The sequence below is a fragment of the Mercurialis annua genome, linkage group LG1-X (genome assembly GCF_937616625.2).
Source record: "Mercurialis annua linkage group LG1-X, ddMerAnnu1.2, whole genome shotgun sequence".
In the NCBI taxonomy this organism is placed as follows: Eukaryota; Viridiplantae; Streptophyta; class Magnoliopsida; order Malpighiales; family Euphorbiaceae; genus Mercurialis; species Mercurialis annua.
The window spans coordinates 50,843,746-50,860,569 of record NC_065570.1 but is presented as its reverse complement, the minus strand read 5'-3'; the positions used below and the strand labels follow the sequence as shown (position 1 = coordinate 50,860,569).

Genomic DNA, 16,824 nt, shown 5'->3' with positions numbered 1-16,824 from the left:
CATCTCACAGACAATCACATGAAACATCACTTTCATTTCAAATATCTAATCAAAACCCTAATTTTTCATTAACATTAGTATTATAATAAACCAATAAAAGGAAATTAAACAAGAAACTAATAAAGGATAACCAAAAAAAATAGAGATTTATAATTCAGTTGAATCAAAATCTCTTAAAAAAAACAAAAAACAAAACTCAACAGTCTAAAAAACTGAGAACTTTTTAATACTTAAACTAAAAATAAAAAAATTTCCGTCGCTCCGTCCGCCCGATAGTTTCAAATTCGATCTTCCCGTCAAATTGTTCTACATTAGAGGACTATTAATAAGTCCGTGCCAAGCTGCATTACCACCAAGAACTCCATAATTGTTCCAATTTTCTCTTCCAGAATCAAGATCATTATTATTACTATTTATCTGCCATGGGAAGCCAAACAAGACCTTAGTATTATTATGATCATCTTCTTCTTCTCTACCATTGCAAAATTCTTGCTTCATTGTTGTCACAGTTACAGCTTGTGTAGCTTCACTCCCACTCATATGATCTTGATGATGATCATAAGGCATCATCATTTCATTAATGGCACCATTTGATCCATACCCATAATACAAATTCTGAAAATTACTGCTGGTTTCTTGGGTTTCAAGAAACCCAGTTCTTAAAGCATCAAGAAAAGTGGGGTTAGGGTTTTCAAGAATGAGATTATCAGAATGGGTAATACTGTTTAAGTTTCCAAGAATTGACAGGTCATAGCCAGTAAGCGGATTTGTAGTATTATTAGGGTTAATGAAGGGATGGTGAGGATGATCTGGTATCTTTTTTAACGACGAAGATGATGACGATGATGATGATCTTTTGTTTTTTCTACAACCGCCGCCTACCGGAACATTTCTTAAAGTGCCTCCTTTAGTCCAATATCTTCTGCATGATTTACAGAAGTATCTTGGCTGTGAGAGACTGTAATTGTTGTAGTAGCAGAATTTTGTGTTGGCTGAATCACATCTTGGACATTTTATTGCTTGGTCCGGTTGTGGTTTTGCTTTTCTCATTTCTTGATTTGGTTTTGAACAAACTAACATGTTTTCCATTGAATGTGTAGCCATTTCCTGAAATTCAACCAATTTCAAATCAATTAGCTAGGGCAATTTTGCTTCAAACGAATTCATTTGAAGTAATTGAAAGAAATTAAACTACTTATTGATTGCATTATATTCAATAAAACAAAGTGGAAACATAAGAACAAGAGAGAAAATGCAAATTTTGGATTTGAATAAATCAAGTAAATCATCAAGGGCATGAGGGTTTTATTTTTCATGAACTAAAATGAAGAATTAAAAGATCCCATTTAACTATATACTCAAAATGAAATTTCAAAATCATAAAGTTAATTTTGTTTTTCTTTTAGTTTGTATCAAGAAGAAAGATGATGCTTAAAATTACTAGTTTAAGACTCAAAAATCCAAAAACCTAGCTAGTTAATCTCAATTAAAATCACTGAAATCCATTTGATAAAAATTAAGGAAGAATTCATTTTCTTTAAAAGAAAATCCAATAATCTTCAATAAAACCTATAAATTTAACCCAAGAAATCACAAAAAGGTGACCAAAAACAAGTTCATTGCATAAGACCAGAAAGTATATATACATAATCTAGTATAAATTGTATTGATGAGCTAAAAAATAAATTAAAGACTCAAAACATATAAAAAAAAACAGAAGAATAGATTAGTGAAAACAATACCTGGTGATGTCCACTAGAAAGATCCATCCATGCAAGAAACAAAAACTTTAATTTAATTTAATTTCTCGAAACTAAAAAAGAGTTAGGGTTTGATTTATAAGTGATGATAATGCAAAGTGAGAAAACAAGAAGAGCCCTTTAAAGGAATGATGAAATTGAAGTTTCAGATATGAGATATATATAAAGCTTGCACGCAGAGAAAGCACAAAATAAAATTCTTAAAAGTTAAATAAAATAATTTTAATAAAGAGAATGAAATTTAAATTTATTTTTATAGGATGATGATGAGCCAGCCAGCCGGAAAAAATTATTGCACACAACCGTTGCGCCATGTCATTCGTGCAACAAACCAATTGTGCGTTAGCCATGTGGAAAATTGAATGATAAAAAAAATAAATATTAATTAAAAGATTCTCTATCGCAAATGCTCATTGGCTTGATGTAAAAATGACGTGGCGCAACGGTTGCATGGGATAAACACTCGCCAGCCGGACAGCAAGGCTAGCCACAACCAACTCTTTGGTCCCTCTGCTGGACCCCACTCTCGCGTGGCTGCAACTATACAATTCGACCCTACTTTTTTGGTGGTCCCCATTCTCCACTATCCATCATATTCTGTATCTGCTTTAATCTATATTGGCTTAATGTAGAATTTACCCTCTAATTTCAACTTCTACAGCTCTTTAACTATATTTTCTTGTCACTGAATTTTTATTTTTTGTAATTTAACATCTCAACTAGGGTTGAGTAAAAATCAAACCGAACTCAACCCTAGTTGAGAAGTTAAATTTATATATGTAAAAAAATTAAATGTGTGATTTATTATTCAAATTTATGGGCAATATATTTTTACTTTATCTAAATTTTAACCATTTTATTTGGATTAAAAGTCATGGACCCATAAATAAATCCAAACCAAATAAAATTCGAAACTCAATAGAACTGGCGAAAAAGTTTTGTCAATTTTTTTATAGTTTTGGCCAATTTGAAACCGGGTGATGGTTAGCCCCATTTTCAACAATACAATTACTTAATTCTTATCATAATGTGTTAATTGCGGATAAATGCATACAATTAAACGCTGAAAAGCACGTGAAATAAATTTATGCAAGCTAACATGACATTTTTGAAAAACAAAATTATTTGCTTCAAATTTTGATTGAAGCTCATATAGAAATATATTCTCATAATTTATTTACGATGGTAAAAATTAAGATAATGATAAAAAAAATGTTAATTAAGTAATTTTATATTCGGTAGCATTTTGCACATCAAGTGCAAGTTTTTTCATTTCAATAATCACAAATGGAGTTAGTTATTTTTTATTCAATATTAAAAAAAGATATAGATTTATTTTATTTTGACGACATTAAATGAATTTTCATGTCAAAAATTATAGATAGATAGATATATGTATTGTATATATGCAGTGTTGGGAAAATTAAATTGACAATAAACTATAGTTTATATGTTAAATAGCAAGAAAATAGATAAGATGTAACTTAAAAATATATAGTTAAGAGGTATTATAAATTAAAATAATATTTATTCCCTCATGTTTTATTTGTCACTTTAAGAGATGTTTATTTTTTCTTAGTTCTATGATCACAAGCATATATATATATATATATATATATATATATATATATAAGTTGTATTATTTTATATTTTCAGCTATCATTTCTTTACATTAAATTCTAAAAACCCATTAAAGATAGTTAAAATTAATGAATTAACATGTGTAGATTATATTAATAAAAACATAATAATAAAATTTTAAATTTAAACTTCTCTTTGTGCTTTATTATATGAAATTGTATAATATATATGAAATTTAGTTTTGAAAATATTAAATTCATCATTATACAATTAAATATTTTTGTTAAGCTATATTATTTGGACAATTAACCATAAAAACTGAATAAATAGCGGAATAAGCTAAACTATTATTTTTGGTTTGATCATTCATACTGATTCAATTTGTTGCTACAATCTATTAATTTATTATAACATTTTTTATTTGATTTTTTTTATTGAAAATTATTTTCTTATAAAATTACGAGTATCAAATTTTGATAAGATCGCTGAAACTACATTTAAAACAAATTAAAATTGATTTGATTACTATATTTTAATTATTTCTCATTCTGATTAAATCAAATTAATTAAATTTAAATATTTAATCGGTTACTCTGATTTTTTATAGTAGTATGTTGTGAATTATTTTGGACTATTGTGGAGGCAAAGGATGGGTCCATTAATATACAAGTTTTATGATAAGGATTGATTGAGGGGGTGATTTAGATCCTGATATGAATAATTGTTGGGTGGGTTTGTTAGTCTATTGAAGCTCTTGATGATGTGGACATCAAATAATGATGAATTGGGGACAATGTTTGAAAATGAAACACAAAGTAGGAATAGGAGGAAGTGCAAACAAAGTATCTAATGCTAGGCTCCCTTTCATTAACTTAGTGTTTTATTCAAATTTTTATATCTATATTCAAAGAAATTGGTTGTTTTTAAAATACATATTAAATTATTTTTGACCCATATTGTTACTTTTTACTAAAATATTATTAATAATTTATCCATATAAGTAAAATAAACTACTTACCATTATATATTAACAATTTAGCTTTATATTATGAAGAAAACATATTTATATTATTTCTCTATCAAAAAGGAGTTAATTCAGTCTCCCAATTGAAATCAATTTTTTTCTGTTTAATTATGTGATAATTAAATGTACAATTTATCCAATTTGAATCATTTTAATCCTGAATTGCAGCATTGATCAACTGTGCATATCTATTAAACCAACAGTTCATGAGTTGAAGTGACTAAAGTTGCTCAATTATAGGTTATTGAATTGTCAGAAAATGCTTTCAATAAATATTTTTGAGATTCTGATCAAAATTAAGGGGTGAAATGACCCTTTATCCATTTATTTTATATCTTTGAATTGCTTACTTTGGTTATTGATTGCAAATAATGGCGTTAGCCCACAATGGAATTTGATTTGGCGATGGTTCATCTGAGAACATTTTTGGTAACGAGTAAACCTCATCAGTCATCACTACCTAATTCCCTAGTGTCTATCATCAAGTATGCTAACACATGTCTCACGTTAAAATAACCTATTTAAACATTAAGGATATAAATATAGCTACTGTTGATGTTTTAATAATTAATATATATATATATAATAGACTAAAAAATTATTAATTACTATAATTATTAATATATTAAATATTTTATACGTAATATTGAAGTTGTTCCCTTAAACTTTTATTAATTATTAGAATTATTAAGCTATTGAATATTAATTATTAGAACGTCTATTGTACATAGCATATATACGTTTGGCCTATTGAGTACCTAGTCTCTTATAATCTGGTCGAAATTCTGAAATGGACAAAAGCATATCCCGAAAAATAGACCGTTTACTATGGTGCTGCAAGTAATTGTATCTAAAAAATATAAATAATAATAAAAAAGTAAGGTCCTAACATTTTATCTTATGAAGGAGATAAAATTAAAAAAGAAATAGAAAATTAAGAAGAGTACGTGCGTCTTGAAAATAATCTCAAATTTACGTGCTTTTTTTTGTACGGTCAAAACACTTAATTTTATCAAATACATGGTTTATTTATTCTTTTTTCTTTCATTTAATATGTAATTTTTTTCTTTTTTTCCTTTCATCTACTTTTTTGTTTCTTCCTTCTCTCTTTTTGTTTCTCATCCTCTTCATTTTTCCACCCTTTTTTTTCATATAAAATGTGACCTACTTGTAGTTAGCAACATCTTTTTTCATCTATTACTCTTTTACTCCATCATAATCTTCATCAGCGATAATTATGTTCTTTTTCTATTGCGAGAACTTTAATTTTATAACAATAATAATCTATGTTGATGGCGGTGGCTTGATTGGTATATTGATGCATGTCTCCTCGCCAAACAATAAGCTTTCTCTAACAAATTGTAATCTGTGTTATATGTATTTTGCTCGCCGAGCACAATAAAAGGTTACTCGTTTTGCTCGGTGAGAAAAACGTTGAAATAGCTTAGAATTTGCCTTGTTTTGATTGAGCATTATTTGTGAAAAGTATACAAAAAGTATAATAAAACTAATACGAACAATGTTTATTAAAATAATACAAAAAATATACGAATAAATTATTATTGACATCAAAATCATTAGATTGTTGAGGATGATTATCGAAGAGGGAGATTGTTTCTATGAGATTTATCAATATTTGATTATGCTATATAATTAGCGTAATTTGTGTACTTTTGGTATTATTATTGGTATACTTTTGTTATACTATTTGTATATTCTTGATATACAAACTTCTAATATAATATTTTGTATTTTATATATATAATAACTTAATTTTTGAATTTCTAGTATACTATATGTATACTACATAATTTGTAATGTGATTTCTGTAGATGCATATGCATAAAATATACATAAAGCATATATAAGTATATAGATGACATACATAAAGTTTATATCTAGTATACTAAATATTAATTTTAAGAATCAAAATACTTCAATATAGTATTTTTTTTATTAATTGCACAAGCAAAATGAAACATTAACTGAACATAATATTACTGATATACAAATTATATATACAAAATATACATAATGTATATATAAAGTATACAAATACAATAAAACTAGTTAGAAATACAGGATAGGCATAAAGTATATATAATATATATCAAACACTGTGAGTAGTAATAAGTATATTAATTATAAAAATTAAAAGAATTCAAGTGGTATCTTTAATCAAAATACTTAGTAAAAATCACTTTTCTATTTGAAGTCTATTAGGTATTCTGCCAACTACTATACAAAAAGTTTGAGGTATGTCTAAACATACAATTGCATTCATATACTAAAAGCGCTATTTAAAGTCTAAACTGACTTTAACATCAAAGAGTTAATCGGACATACACCGTCCGATTAGTTTCTACCCTATTTTGCAGGCTATACACCGGATCAGAAGGCAGACTCCATCAAGGAGTTACAATCTGAAATTCTGAAAATAGAGTTTTGCTAATTATGGAGTTAGCATTTAAGTTCAACAGAAAACTGAGATAATTAAATTGAGAGAAAAAATAAGGAATACCTAATATATTCAATAATATTCTCAAAGATACTGGGCTATCTTTAAAAATTGAAAGTTACTATGTCTTTCTTTTAATCCTCAAAACTAACTTTTCCAAATTGATAAAATACGTTGATCATTAAAATAGGTAAGACCCAACTGAAATTCAATTATCCTCCTATAATCTCTCTCGCAATCAAATCAAATCTTCAAATGAAGATCTTTTCAAATTGAATAATGAACAACGCAAGAAGAAAGGAAAATATTGAGTGCAGTAATACAATTAATCGGAGAGCAATTTCATTAGAGGAGAGAGGATAATTCATAGAAGAAGGAGACTTACAATTCATCAGAATTAAAACAATCATCACACGAGAAGGGATCAAATCCAGGTTTGATGAATGAAATTTTATTTTCTTTGAAAACTGATATTGAAAAACAAATTGATGAACTATATTCATTGTTACGTTAGGAAAATAGCTATATGTTAACAATAATGAACAATGTAAAATTGCGTTGATTGTAGCTAAATGTTGAGTGATAAATTGTTTATGTTGATTCATTAATTGTCTGTATGTTATCGAAAGTTGAAGTTTACCAGTATTTGATCGTAATTTGAAGTTTACCAATAGTGGACTATAAATTCAGATTGTAGTTTATGCAAAATTTTAGGAATATAGTGATTGTATTATAAAACCAGGATATTATAAAAAAAATTGTTTTAAAAATTTAAGTTAACTAATAGTGTACTAATAGTGTGTCAATGAAATAATAAGTTTTCAGCAAAAAGCTGTTAATTCAATTACTAACATTTGTTTGTTGTTTGTGATTACAAAAAGTATATTATTTGTATTTGAAATATATGTTATTTTGCAGAAATGACAACATTTAAAATACTTGTTTACTACAACGGAGAATGGGATGAAGGGTTTAGGTACTCAAATTACAGAATAAAAGGAATTCTAGTTAAAGATGATGCAGATTTTGAAACATTGAACTCCATGATTTGTGGTATGCTGAAAGTGAACAATTGGGAAACGAAGTTGGAAATTAAATATCAATTGGAACCAAACCAACAACCTTTGGATATTGAGGACAATGAAAGCCTACACTTCTACATTGAAATGAAAAGAGATGAAGCGAGAACGACAAATTTTCCATTGTGCGTCACAAGGATACAAATTGAAGATCAGCAACTCGTTGACATCAATTGTGTACCTGTTCAAAATACGAATGAAGAACAAGCAGAAAACTTTGTTTTCAGTAATGCCACATTTGATATTGTGAAGTATGCAGAAATGATATGCAAAAATTCAGAAGTAGAAGAAGAGGACACCACTAGTATACTTACTGACTCTGAAATTGTGACGACTTCTAGTGTGAAGGAAATATATGTTGGGCAAATCTTCAAAGATAAGAGGATTCTGTTATCATGCCTCAGTTTCTATGCAATTGAAAACCACTTTCAATATAAAGTGAGGAAGTCGTGTCAGCTTGAATATGTGATTATTTGCGTAGATGATAATTGCGAGTGGACATTGAGGGCTTCAAGAGACGGAAAAACAAATTTCTTTGTTATTAGAAGATTTTTCAAAAGTCACACATGTCCTCTAGAAATAAGAATGGAAGAAAAACGGCAAGCGACTGCTTCTATAATCGGGGATGTGATAAAATCAAGGTTCTTGAATGTCAAAACAGTGTATACACCAGCTAACATAATTACTGATATTCAAAGAGAGTATGGAGTAATTCTTAATTACAACAAGGCTTGGAGATCAAGGGGAAAGGCACTTGACACTGTTCGAAGTAAACCACGCGATTCGTATTCAGTTTTGCCAAGTTTTTTGTATATGTTAGTGCAAACCAACCCAGGATCAGTTGTAGATTTGCGGACAGTTGATGGTGACAAATTTCAATATGTGTTCATGGCTATTGATGCATCTATAAAGGGGTGGAGCTATTGTAGAGCGGTTATTGTTGTGGATGGGACTTTTTTAAAGTCAACCTACGGAGGAACTCTACTTACTGCATCCACACAAGACGGGAGTGGTAAGATTTTTCCGCTTGCGTTTTGTGTTGTGGATTCTGAAAATGATGCTGCTTGGGAATATTTTTTTGAAAAATTAAAAGAAACCTTTGGAGAAAAGGACAGCCTATGTATTGTATCTGATAGGCATGATAGCATAAGTAAGGCTGTAGAAACAGTTTTTCCTCAAGCTACTCATGCAATTTGTATGTATCATCTTTTAAGTAACGTAAAACGCCACTTTAGAGGTGATCCGAAGAGGTTGAGGGAATGTTTTTTTGGGGCTGCAAAGGCATACACGGTACAGGGTTGCGAGTACTTCATGGCTGAGCTCGATGGCATAAACGCAGGGATTCGACCATACCTTGAAGGTATTGGGTTGTGGAAATGGGCAAGAGCACATTCAACGAACAATAGATACTCAACAATGACGTCAAACATTGCTGAATCTATTAATGCATCAATAAAGGCAGCTAGAGAGTTACCAGTAGCAACACTCCTTGAGTATTTGCGCCGTTTAGTTCAAAATTGGAGTTTTAAAAATAGGGATGTCGCACTTTATACAGGAACTAAACTGTCAACTAGAGCAGAAGAAGCGCTGAGGGATAATTATGCAACAGCTCAGAGAATGCAGGTACAATTTTATAATATGTAATTTGTTGAAAGTGATTTGTTTTGGTCAGTAATTGGTTTACCATAGGATAGCTAATAGTTAACTAATAGTGTACTTTTAAATATTTACTTACAGGTTATACCATCGGTTACAAGTCAAGTATATACTGTGGAAGATGGTAGTAAAAGTTTTATAGTGAAACTTAGTGAAAAGACATGCGCATGCTGTAGATTTCAAAAAGACGAGCTTCCGTGTGCACATGCCGTTGCAATATTTTGCAAGTACCACATGGATCCCTACCAGCACTGTTCACATTTTTTCACAAAGGAGAATTTGATGAAAATATACGAGCCAGTTGTTTATCCAATGCCGGATCAAAGTGAATGGGATGTCCCTGTAGAAATTTCAACAAAAAAAGTACTTCCGCCAATAGCAAAGATACCACCAGGAAGGCCTAAGAAACAGAGAATAAAGGGATATTCGGAGGGAACACAAAGAAATAAGTGCAGCAAATGTGGAAAAAAGGGACACAACAAAAAAACTTGTCGTGGTATACCACTATAGAAATATATACATAATTTTTGGTTTCAGCATTTATTGATGAATATTTTGGTTTCATTCATTTATTGATGAATATTGACGAATATGTTTTGGTTTCAGCATTTATTGGTTATAAAGTACTTAATAATTGTATAGTATGGTATTGGTTTGGAAAAAAAACTATTTTAAGGTAATAAATTAAATGGTTCACCAACATTCAGTGCAAAGCAAAAATTGAAATCATTAAAGGTAACCAACTGTATGTTAAAGGTACATAAATGGTTCCCCAACATTTAAGTTAAAAAAAAATTAAAATAAAAAAGGGTCTTACCAAGTGTATTTTAAAGGTACACAAATGGTTCACCAACATTTAGTGCAAAGCAAAAATTGAAATCATTAAGGGTAACCAACTGTATGTTAAAGGTACATAAATGGTTCCCCAACATTTAAGTTAAAAAAAAATTAAAATAAAAAAGGGTTAACCAAGTGTATTTTAAAGGTACATAAATGGTTCACCAACATTTAGTGCAAAGTAAAAATTGAAATCATTAAGGGTAACCAACTGTATGTTAAAGGTACATAAATGGTTCACCAACATTATTATGGATTAAAAAAATTAAAATAAAAAAGGGTTAACCAAGTGTATTTTAAATGTACACAAATGGTGAACCGACATTTAGTGAAAAAAAAATTAAAATCAGTAAGGGTTAACCAACTATATGTTAATAGTACACAAATGATTAACCAACATTATATTAATAACAACAACTATTAAAAGCTGCCAACTAAAACAAGAGTTTGCACAAACTGATTTCACATAATAGTCCAGTAACGTGAAAATATTCTGTCACAAAACAAAATTAAAACAAACCAATATTCAGACTAAAACAAACCAATATTTAGAATTTAACAAAAAAACAACAATTCAAAACCAAAAAACAAAATGTAATCCGGTTATCTTCTCAAAATATGACTTCATGGATGAGTTTTTTGATAAGCAGCAGTTGTAAAGTCCATATCGGCGCGAAGTTGGTAAAAGTCAAGTATGCTTAATAAAATAGGTAGCAGAACAGAGTATTTTGCAGCAACTTTATTGGCTTCAGAGTTAGAAGTTGGAGTATCCAAAGAGTTATAAAGATATATTACCCTATCTTTAAAAACCAACCGCCCCAATATCCAATGTTTCTTCTTCGGCATGTGTATCGGGAACAATACTTCATCAACATCCTTCCAATGCGTGCCACATAGAAAATCATAACCTTGAATATGACTAGCCACCGTGTTGCGTTGATGTAAAACAGAACAATCGCCTTTTGTCCTACCAAACTCCTTGTAAAGCGCGTTCAGTCTATCGTCAAATAGACAATCCGTTGTAGTTATTCGCAACCCATTATGTGGATGGTACTTAGCTTGCTTGCGAATATAGTACATACCGACATCAATATGCTGTTTATCAAGGTAAACAAAAAAACAGTTAACCAAATGTCTTCTATTGGCAAACCAAAGAAGGTTCAGAAAAACATTTAAGGAGTAGCTTACCGAATCATTGAAACACTGCTTAGTATAAGCTATTGTATGGAACCAAATTTTTTCACGAATGAAGTCCACTCCGAAATGGAAACCTCTGGGCAAAATATTATGTTTCTTTGCATAATAATCTCTCCTACTCATTTAATAAAAAAAACATTAATTGTGAAACTTAATAAAAAAGTAAATTAAGCAAAAAAATATAAAGACGAAACAAGACACTCACTTTTTTTCCATCCTAAATTCCTCGTCAATCCAATCAAGAAAATGATCTTGATCATGCAAACGAACATCAGTCCCAAGGTTTTCATCCAGAGGATTCAATCCTTTTTTCTTAATGCGTTTTCTAGTCGTCACAATTCTTTCAGGAACAGCATCACTAATAGCCACAATTTGCTTCTAACAAAAAGAGAAAGTTAAAACATAGACGGTCAATATGGTTACCAATGGTATGCCTAATAGTTAATACTAGTATACTTAATCAGAAGGCACATTAAAATTTTATAGATAATTGTTTTAAAAACGATAATGTAATGTTATTAAAAAAACTTATATTACCTCACGAGCATTTGCTCTCTCGTATTCTTGTTCTACTATGACAATGGCATTATTTAAAGCGCTCGGATCAATATCATCAAATGAGCAACAAGGTTCTTCGTTGTCAGTTGCATCCACCTAAGGATAAAATAAAATAACGTAATAAATCTCAAAAATCACATGAACCACATATAACAATAACATAAAAAAAAAATAAAAAAAAAATGTAATAGAATATATGAAAAAGTTAACCTTCTTGCTTTCATCTTGGACAATAACATCGTCATTTGCAGAATGCGAGGGAAATTTGTCTTTCAATCCAGCATCCACTGGATTAACAGTATTGTTGTCGTAGTTCGATTTATCATGGTCGGGTTCATCCAATTCAGTAACCTCGTGTATGGCTCTTTCATGTTCGCTTTCAACTTTGCCATCATTTTCGCCATTGACTGACTGTTCATGCAAAACAGTACGAGTTGCTCCCGATGAAGAACCATCGTCGGCAACTTCGTGTTTGGCGCTTTCATGTTCGTTTTCATGTTTGCCTGCATTTTCGCCATCGACTGACTGCTCATGCAGAACAGTACGAGTTGCTTCTGAGGGAGAACCATCATCGGACGACTCAACCTGTACAAATATTTCACAAACTTTTTAGTAATTGACTGAAAAGTTAAAATTGACTAACTGTATTCAAATAAGTTACCTTCTCAGTTAGTTTTTTGAAATTCACTTGAATGACATTCCTTATGTCATCCAAAATATTCTTCACTTCTTCAAATTGGGTCTTCACTTCATCAAATTGGGAGTGAACATATGTCTTGAATTCTGAAAATTCATTGACCATTTTTGATTGAGATGCCTCCAAATTAGTGAACTTTCCTTTCAAACTGGTTTCACCCCTGACCCGATGATCAACTTCATTATTTTGAACTTTTGTCTTCTCTTTCAAAAACATACCATCCAACTTCATAGCTAATCTCTCTTCGGTAGTCGGTTGTATGTTACGTAAACGCAACTAAACAACAATTACATACAATAAACAAATTAAAAAACAAATAATGCCATTACCTAACCAGGAACTAACTGTTAACTATTAGTACACTAACACAATACTAACTTTTTTTCATAAATAAACAAAAAAGACATTTATGTATACCTGTTCAGAAGATTGGTGAAAAAATTCTCGCTGCAAATACGCGCGCTCCCGTCGAATTGTAACCTTCCATCTCAAAATACGGGGGATCGCATTGCTAGTACATTCAGCCAAAGTACCATTTGAAATATGGCAGCACTCAAAAAACCATGTCAGGAATGCCAAAGGGAATCCATCGTACCTTTGTTGCTTAGGAGCTTCGCCAATTTTACGACTTTTTTTTAAAAAATCGCATCTTTTTAAATTGCTCAGCTTGCTTTTCAAAAATTCAATAGTGGTCTGAAATAAAAATTTTCCCCAAGCAAAATCTTCATACTCCCCACTATCAACTAAATTGATATGTGATTCGCGAACATAGGATTCAGGTTTGTTATTGTACAAAAACAGCTCGATAAAATATAAAACAGCCAGCTTCAAAGCCTCGTCCTCATTTGTCCAACGCTTGAACAAAAAACAATCCTCCAAACATTTTTTAGAAACTTTTTTAATGTCTCCAAAACAATTTGCTTTAAAATCAGACACAGAATTTGAATAAAGACTCAAATCAGAAATCCCAGTACATTTAAGCCCAGTTATTAATGCAAATTCATCAATTGAAAACTTGAGTAATGTACCAGACACTTTAATCCAAAGCTCATAAAAAACAGGTTGCTTAACCTCTCTCAACAACAAAGAATGGATCAATTGATATTGCAATTTAAACTCATTCATACCAAGAAAACTCCCAAAACAAGTTTTTGAAAATCTTTCTAAAGTTTCCGGTGCTAACATGTTTTTTATGTTTGAAATGACATCTGAACCAACAAAGTGATTAACTTTGACTGAAAAATGATCTTGAGTCTTAATATAATATTCCCAATCCTGCATATGAATAATTAAAAAACACAATCACTATACAGTTTCTAAAATCACTCCAAAACACAAGTTTGTTCATATTATTTATATTTTGTAAAATCTGGATAACCGGTAGTATATATCTGGTGAACCATTGGTAACATTAAAAATTATACCAGAAATTAACACAGACCAAGTTAAACGTAATGCACCATAAACACAGCATTAGAAAACATTGATACACCTAATATTTTTAGTTTGTTTAACAAACAATTACAAGATATAAGAAAAATTCAATTCAAACAAACTATTAACATGATTTAAATAAACAATTATGAGCAAACAAATCAATAAATTAACAACCAGAAAATTAAAAACCTATAACCAATATGAAAATAAAATAAAATAACAACACTGACAAAGCCACATTGGAACAAAATTGCAACACATAAATGAAAGATACTCACAACTATAAACTAATTAAAAAAAATACCTTGATTTCAGTTAGATTAACAAGAGCTCCCTTGTCATTGCGTTTATCAGTAATTTCGAAGTCTTCGAAATCATTGTCATCTTCATCCTCGCGATTTTTATCTCTACCTTTTTTCATGGATGACTGACCTTGAACGAAATCAATTTTTCTTTTGCGAGGTAGCGTTTTCAAATTAGGAATAGAAAGCTTTTTGGTTGGGGACTCTTTGGAAACTGACCTAGTTTCTACCATTGCGAAAAGGTATTTTGAAATAAAAAAACACTGAAGAGGAAGGTCTAAGTTAACCGTTACACTATTAGAGAAAATGGAGAACTTACAGGCGAGAATCTCGGTGATCGGATGACATGCAAAACCAAAGATACGCGCGTATCACCGTATCTTTCAAATTTCTTTTAATGTTTTTGAAATAAAAAAAGTTCTTATTCAATATAGAAAAGGATATATGGTAATTCCCCAAAATGAAACTCTCAACCGTATATTTCTCATTATTATGGGCTTAGCCCGTAATCTGTCTAAAAATCTCTTAAATTGATTAGTAAAATATTAGATTTATTTGCGATGAAATTATCGATTTGGATTAATTTGCAAAATGACGGAATATTTGGCTTTTAACACTAATAAGCCATGTAATTGGAAATTCCACTTTGACATGTCAGGTGGGCAAAATTAAATCGATTTTCAATAAATAAATAAAATTACAACAAAGGATGAAAATTAACTAGTACTACTAAAATTAAAAAGTCCGGTTTATAATGCAAAGGGCCTAATGTCTCAAAAAACCCCGACCTTTTAGCCCCTTTTCAATCATACCCTGACGTTGAAAATTTGTCAATTTTACCCTATTCTGCATTTTTGTGTTTCAATTGTACCCTGAAAAATTAAATTAACGTGTTTTGCGTTTGAAAATTTGTTTAAAACATTCTCCATGTCTTGCATATATTAATTGTATATTTTTAAAATTTATTTAAATTTAGTTAAATTAATTAAGAATTTAAATTAGTGTTAATTTGATTATGGTTTTTAGTTAGTTTTTAAAAATAAAGGACATATTTGTACTTTTTTGAATAAAAAAGAATTTAATTTCATGTTTAAACTTAATTAATTGAATGATTTCATCATTTAAGTAAAAAAATTAAAATATTGGGGTACAATTGAAAACGGAAAATTCAAAAGTGGGTAAAATTGACAAATTTTCAACGTCGGGGTGGAATTGAAAAAAGTTTATAGGTGAGGGATTTTTGAGTGATTAGGCCAATGCAAAGATATGCAAGAGTTTGAATTCTTTTTATTAGATTAAACCATTATAAAACTAATATTTTGTATTTTAGACTGTTAAGAGTTAATGTTTATGTTAAAATTATAAAATATGGTAAAATTTATATAATTTTTTTGTTTTTTCTTTTAATTTATCCAACTAAGAAACCTTTAATTAATTAATGATTGAACTATTAGCAATACATTACACAATGTGGAAAAAGTTAAGAGCTGCCTGTATAATATTTTAATGATCCAAAAAACCTAACAAATTGATTGCGTTTTCCTCATGATTCCACATCGTTTTAAGGGCCTAGATCCATCAATTAGACACATAATGTAGTAATTTTTTTGCACTTTCTTGTATAATCATTTGAAGTCTAACAAAGATCGTTCATCATTAAAAATTGGAGCATTAGAAGAAAAAAATAAACCAAAGCGAAACAAATCATCATTAGAGGGTATTCTATATGTTAATTTATTCAAACCTTAAGATAAGCAGAAACTTGCAATCCACTCATTATAAATGATAATAACCCAATCAAATACAACATAATTGATCATATTTAATAAATAAAAGTGAAACACAACATATTTATAATACAAAATATACGACATAAGACATATAAATAAATTAATCAAACATGTTATTGAATAAATTTATTTAAAATAATATATTAAACTCATTTAATCTAAATAAAGGGTATTGACAAAATAAATCAAAACATTTCATCTTTTTAACGGTCTAAACTAATGTTCAAAACGTGAAAAAACAATCCCAACCTTTTCATTTTTTGCATTTTGTAGCGCATGCCATTTTCGGCAATTATGTGCATACGTTGTCAGCATTTTAAATACATGTATCGACATATTAAATCCCAACGTTTTAAAACATTACAAATAAAATTTTAACCTTTCGCGTTTTTACACTATAACAAAGTGACTGGAATTCGAAACTAGGCTACAAAAAACAAAAATTGAA

At 29.7% G+C, this 16,824-nt stretch overlaps 2 protein-coding genes across 2 annotated transcripts; one reads left to right on the top strand and one right to left on the bottom strand.

Moving 5' to 3' along the window:
- Positions 1 to 14: 14 nt before the first annotated feature.
- Positions 15 to 1,923, bottom strand: LOC126685265 (dof zinc finger protein DOF2.1-like). Its single transcript, XM_050379548.2, has 2 exons — positions 1,743 to 1,923; positions 15 to 1,107 (listed from the first exon to the last, which is right to left on the bottom strand). Exons 1-2 carry the CDS (start codon positions 1,767 to 1,769, stop codon positions 307 to 309), a joined length of 828 nt encoding a protein of 275 aa, XP_050235505.1. The 5' UTR covers positions 1,770 to 1,923; the 3' UTR covers positions 15 to 306.
- A 4,976-nt stretch (positions 1,924 to 6,899) lies between these two features.
- On the top strand, positions 6,900 to 10,322 carry LOC126672744 (uncharacterized). The gene is made up of 5 exons (XM_050366700.2): positions 6,900 to 7,257; positions 7,742 to 9,525; positions 9,640 to 10,054; positions 10,165 to 10,181; positions 10,266 to 10,322. Exons 2-5 carry the CDS (start codon positions 7,744 to 7,746, stop codon positions 10,320 to 10,322), a joined length of 2,271 nt encoding a protein of 756 aa, XP_050222657.2. The 5' UTR covers positions 6,900 to 7,257; positions 7,742 to 7,743.
- The last annotated feature ends 6,502 nt before the right edge of the window (positions 10,323 to 16,824 follow it).

Coding starts and splice junctions, on each gene's coding strand:
- LOC126685265 (XM_050379548.2), bottom strand. CDS start 1,769: ATGGATCTTTCTAGTGGACATCACCAG. Junction 1,108..1,742: donor TTTCTAGTGGACATCACCAG/GTATTGTTTTCA, acceptor GTTGAATTTCAG/GAAATGGCTACACATTCAAT.
- LOC126672744 (XM_050366700.2), top strand. CDS start 7,744: ATGACAACATTTAAAATACTTGTTTACTACAACGGAGAATGGGATGAA. Junction 9,526..9,639: donor CAACAGCTCAGAGAATGCAG/GTACAATTTTAT, acceptor ATTTACTTACAG/GTTATACCATCGGTTACAAG.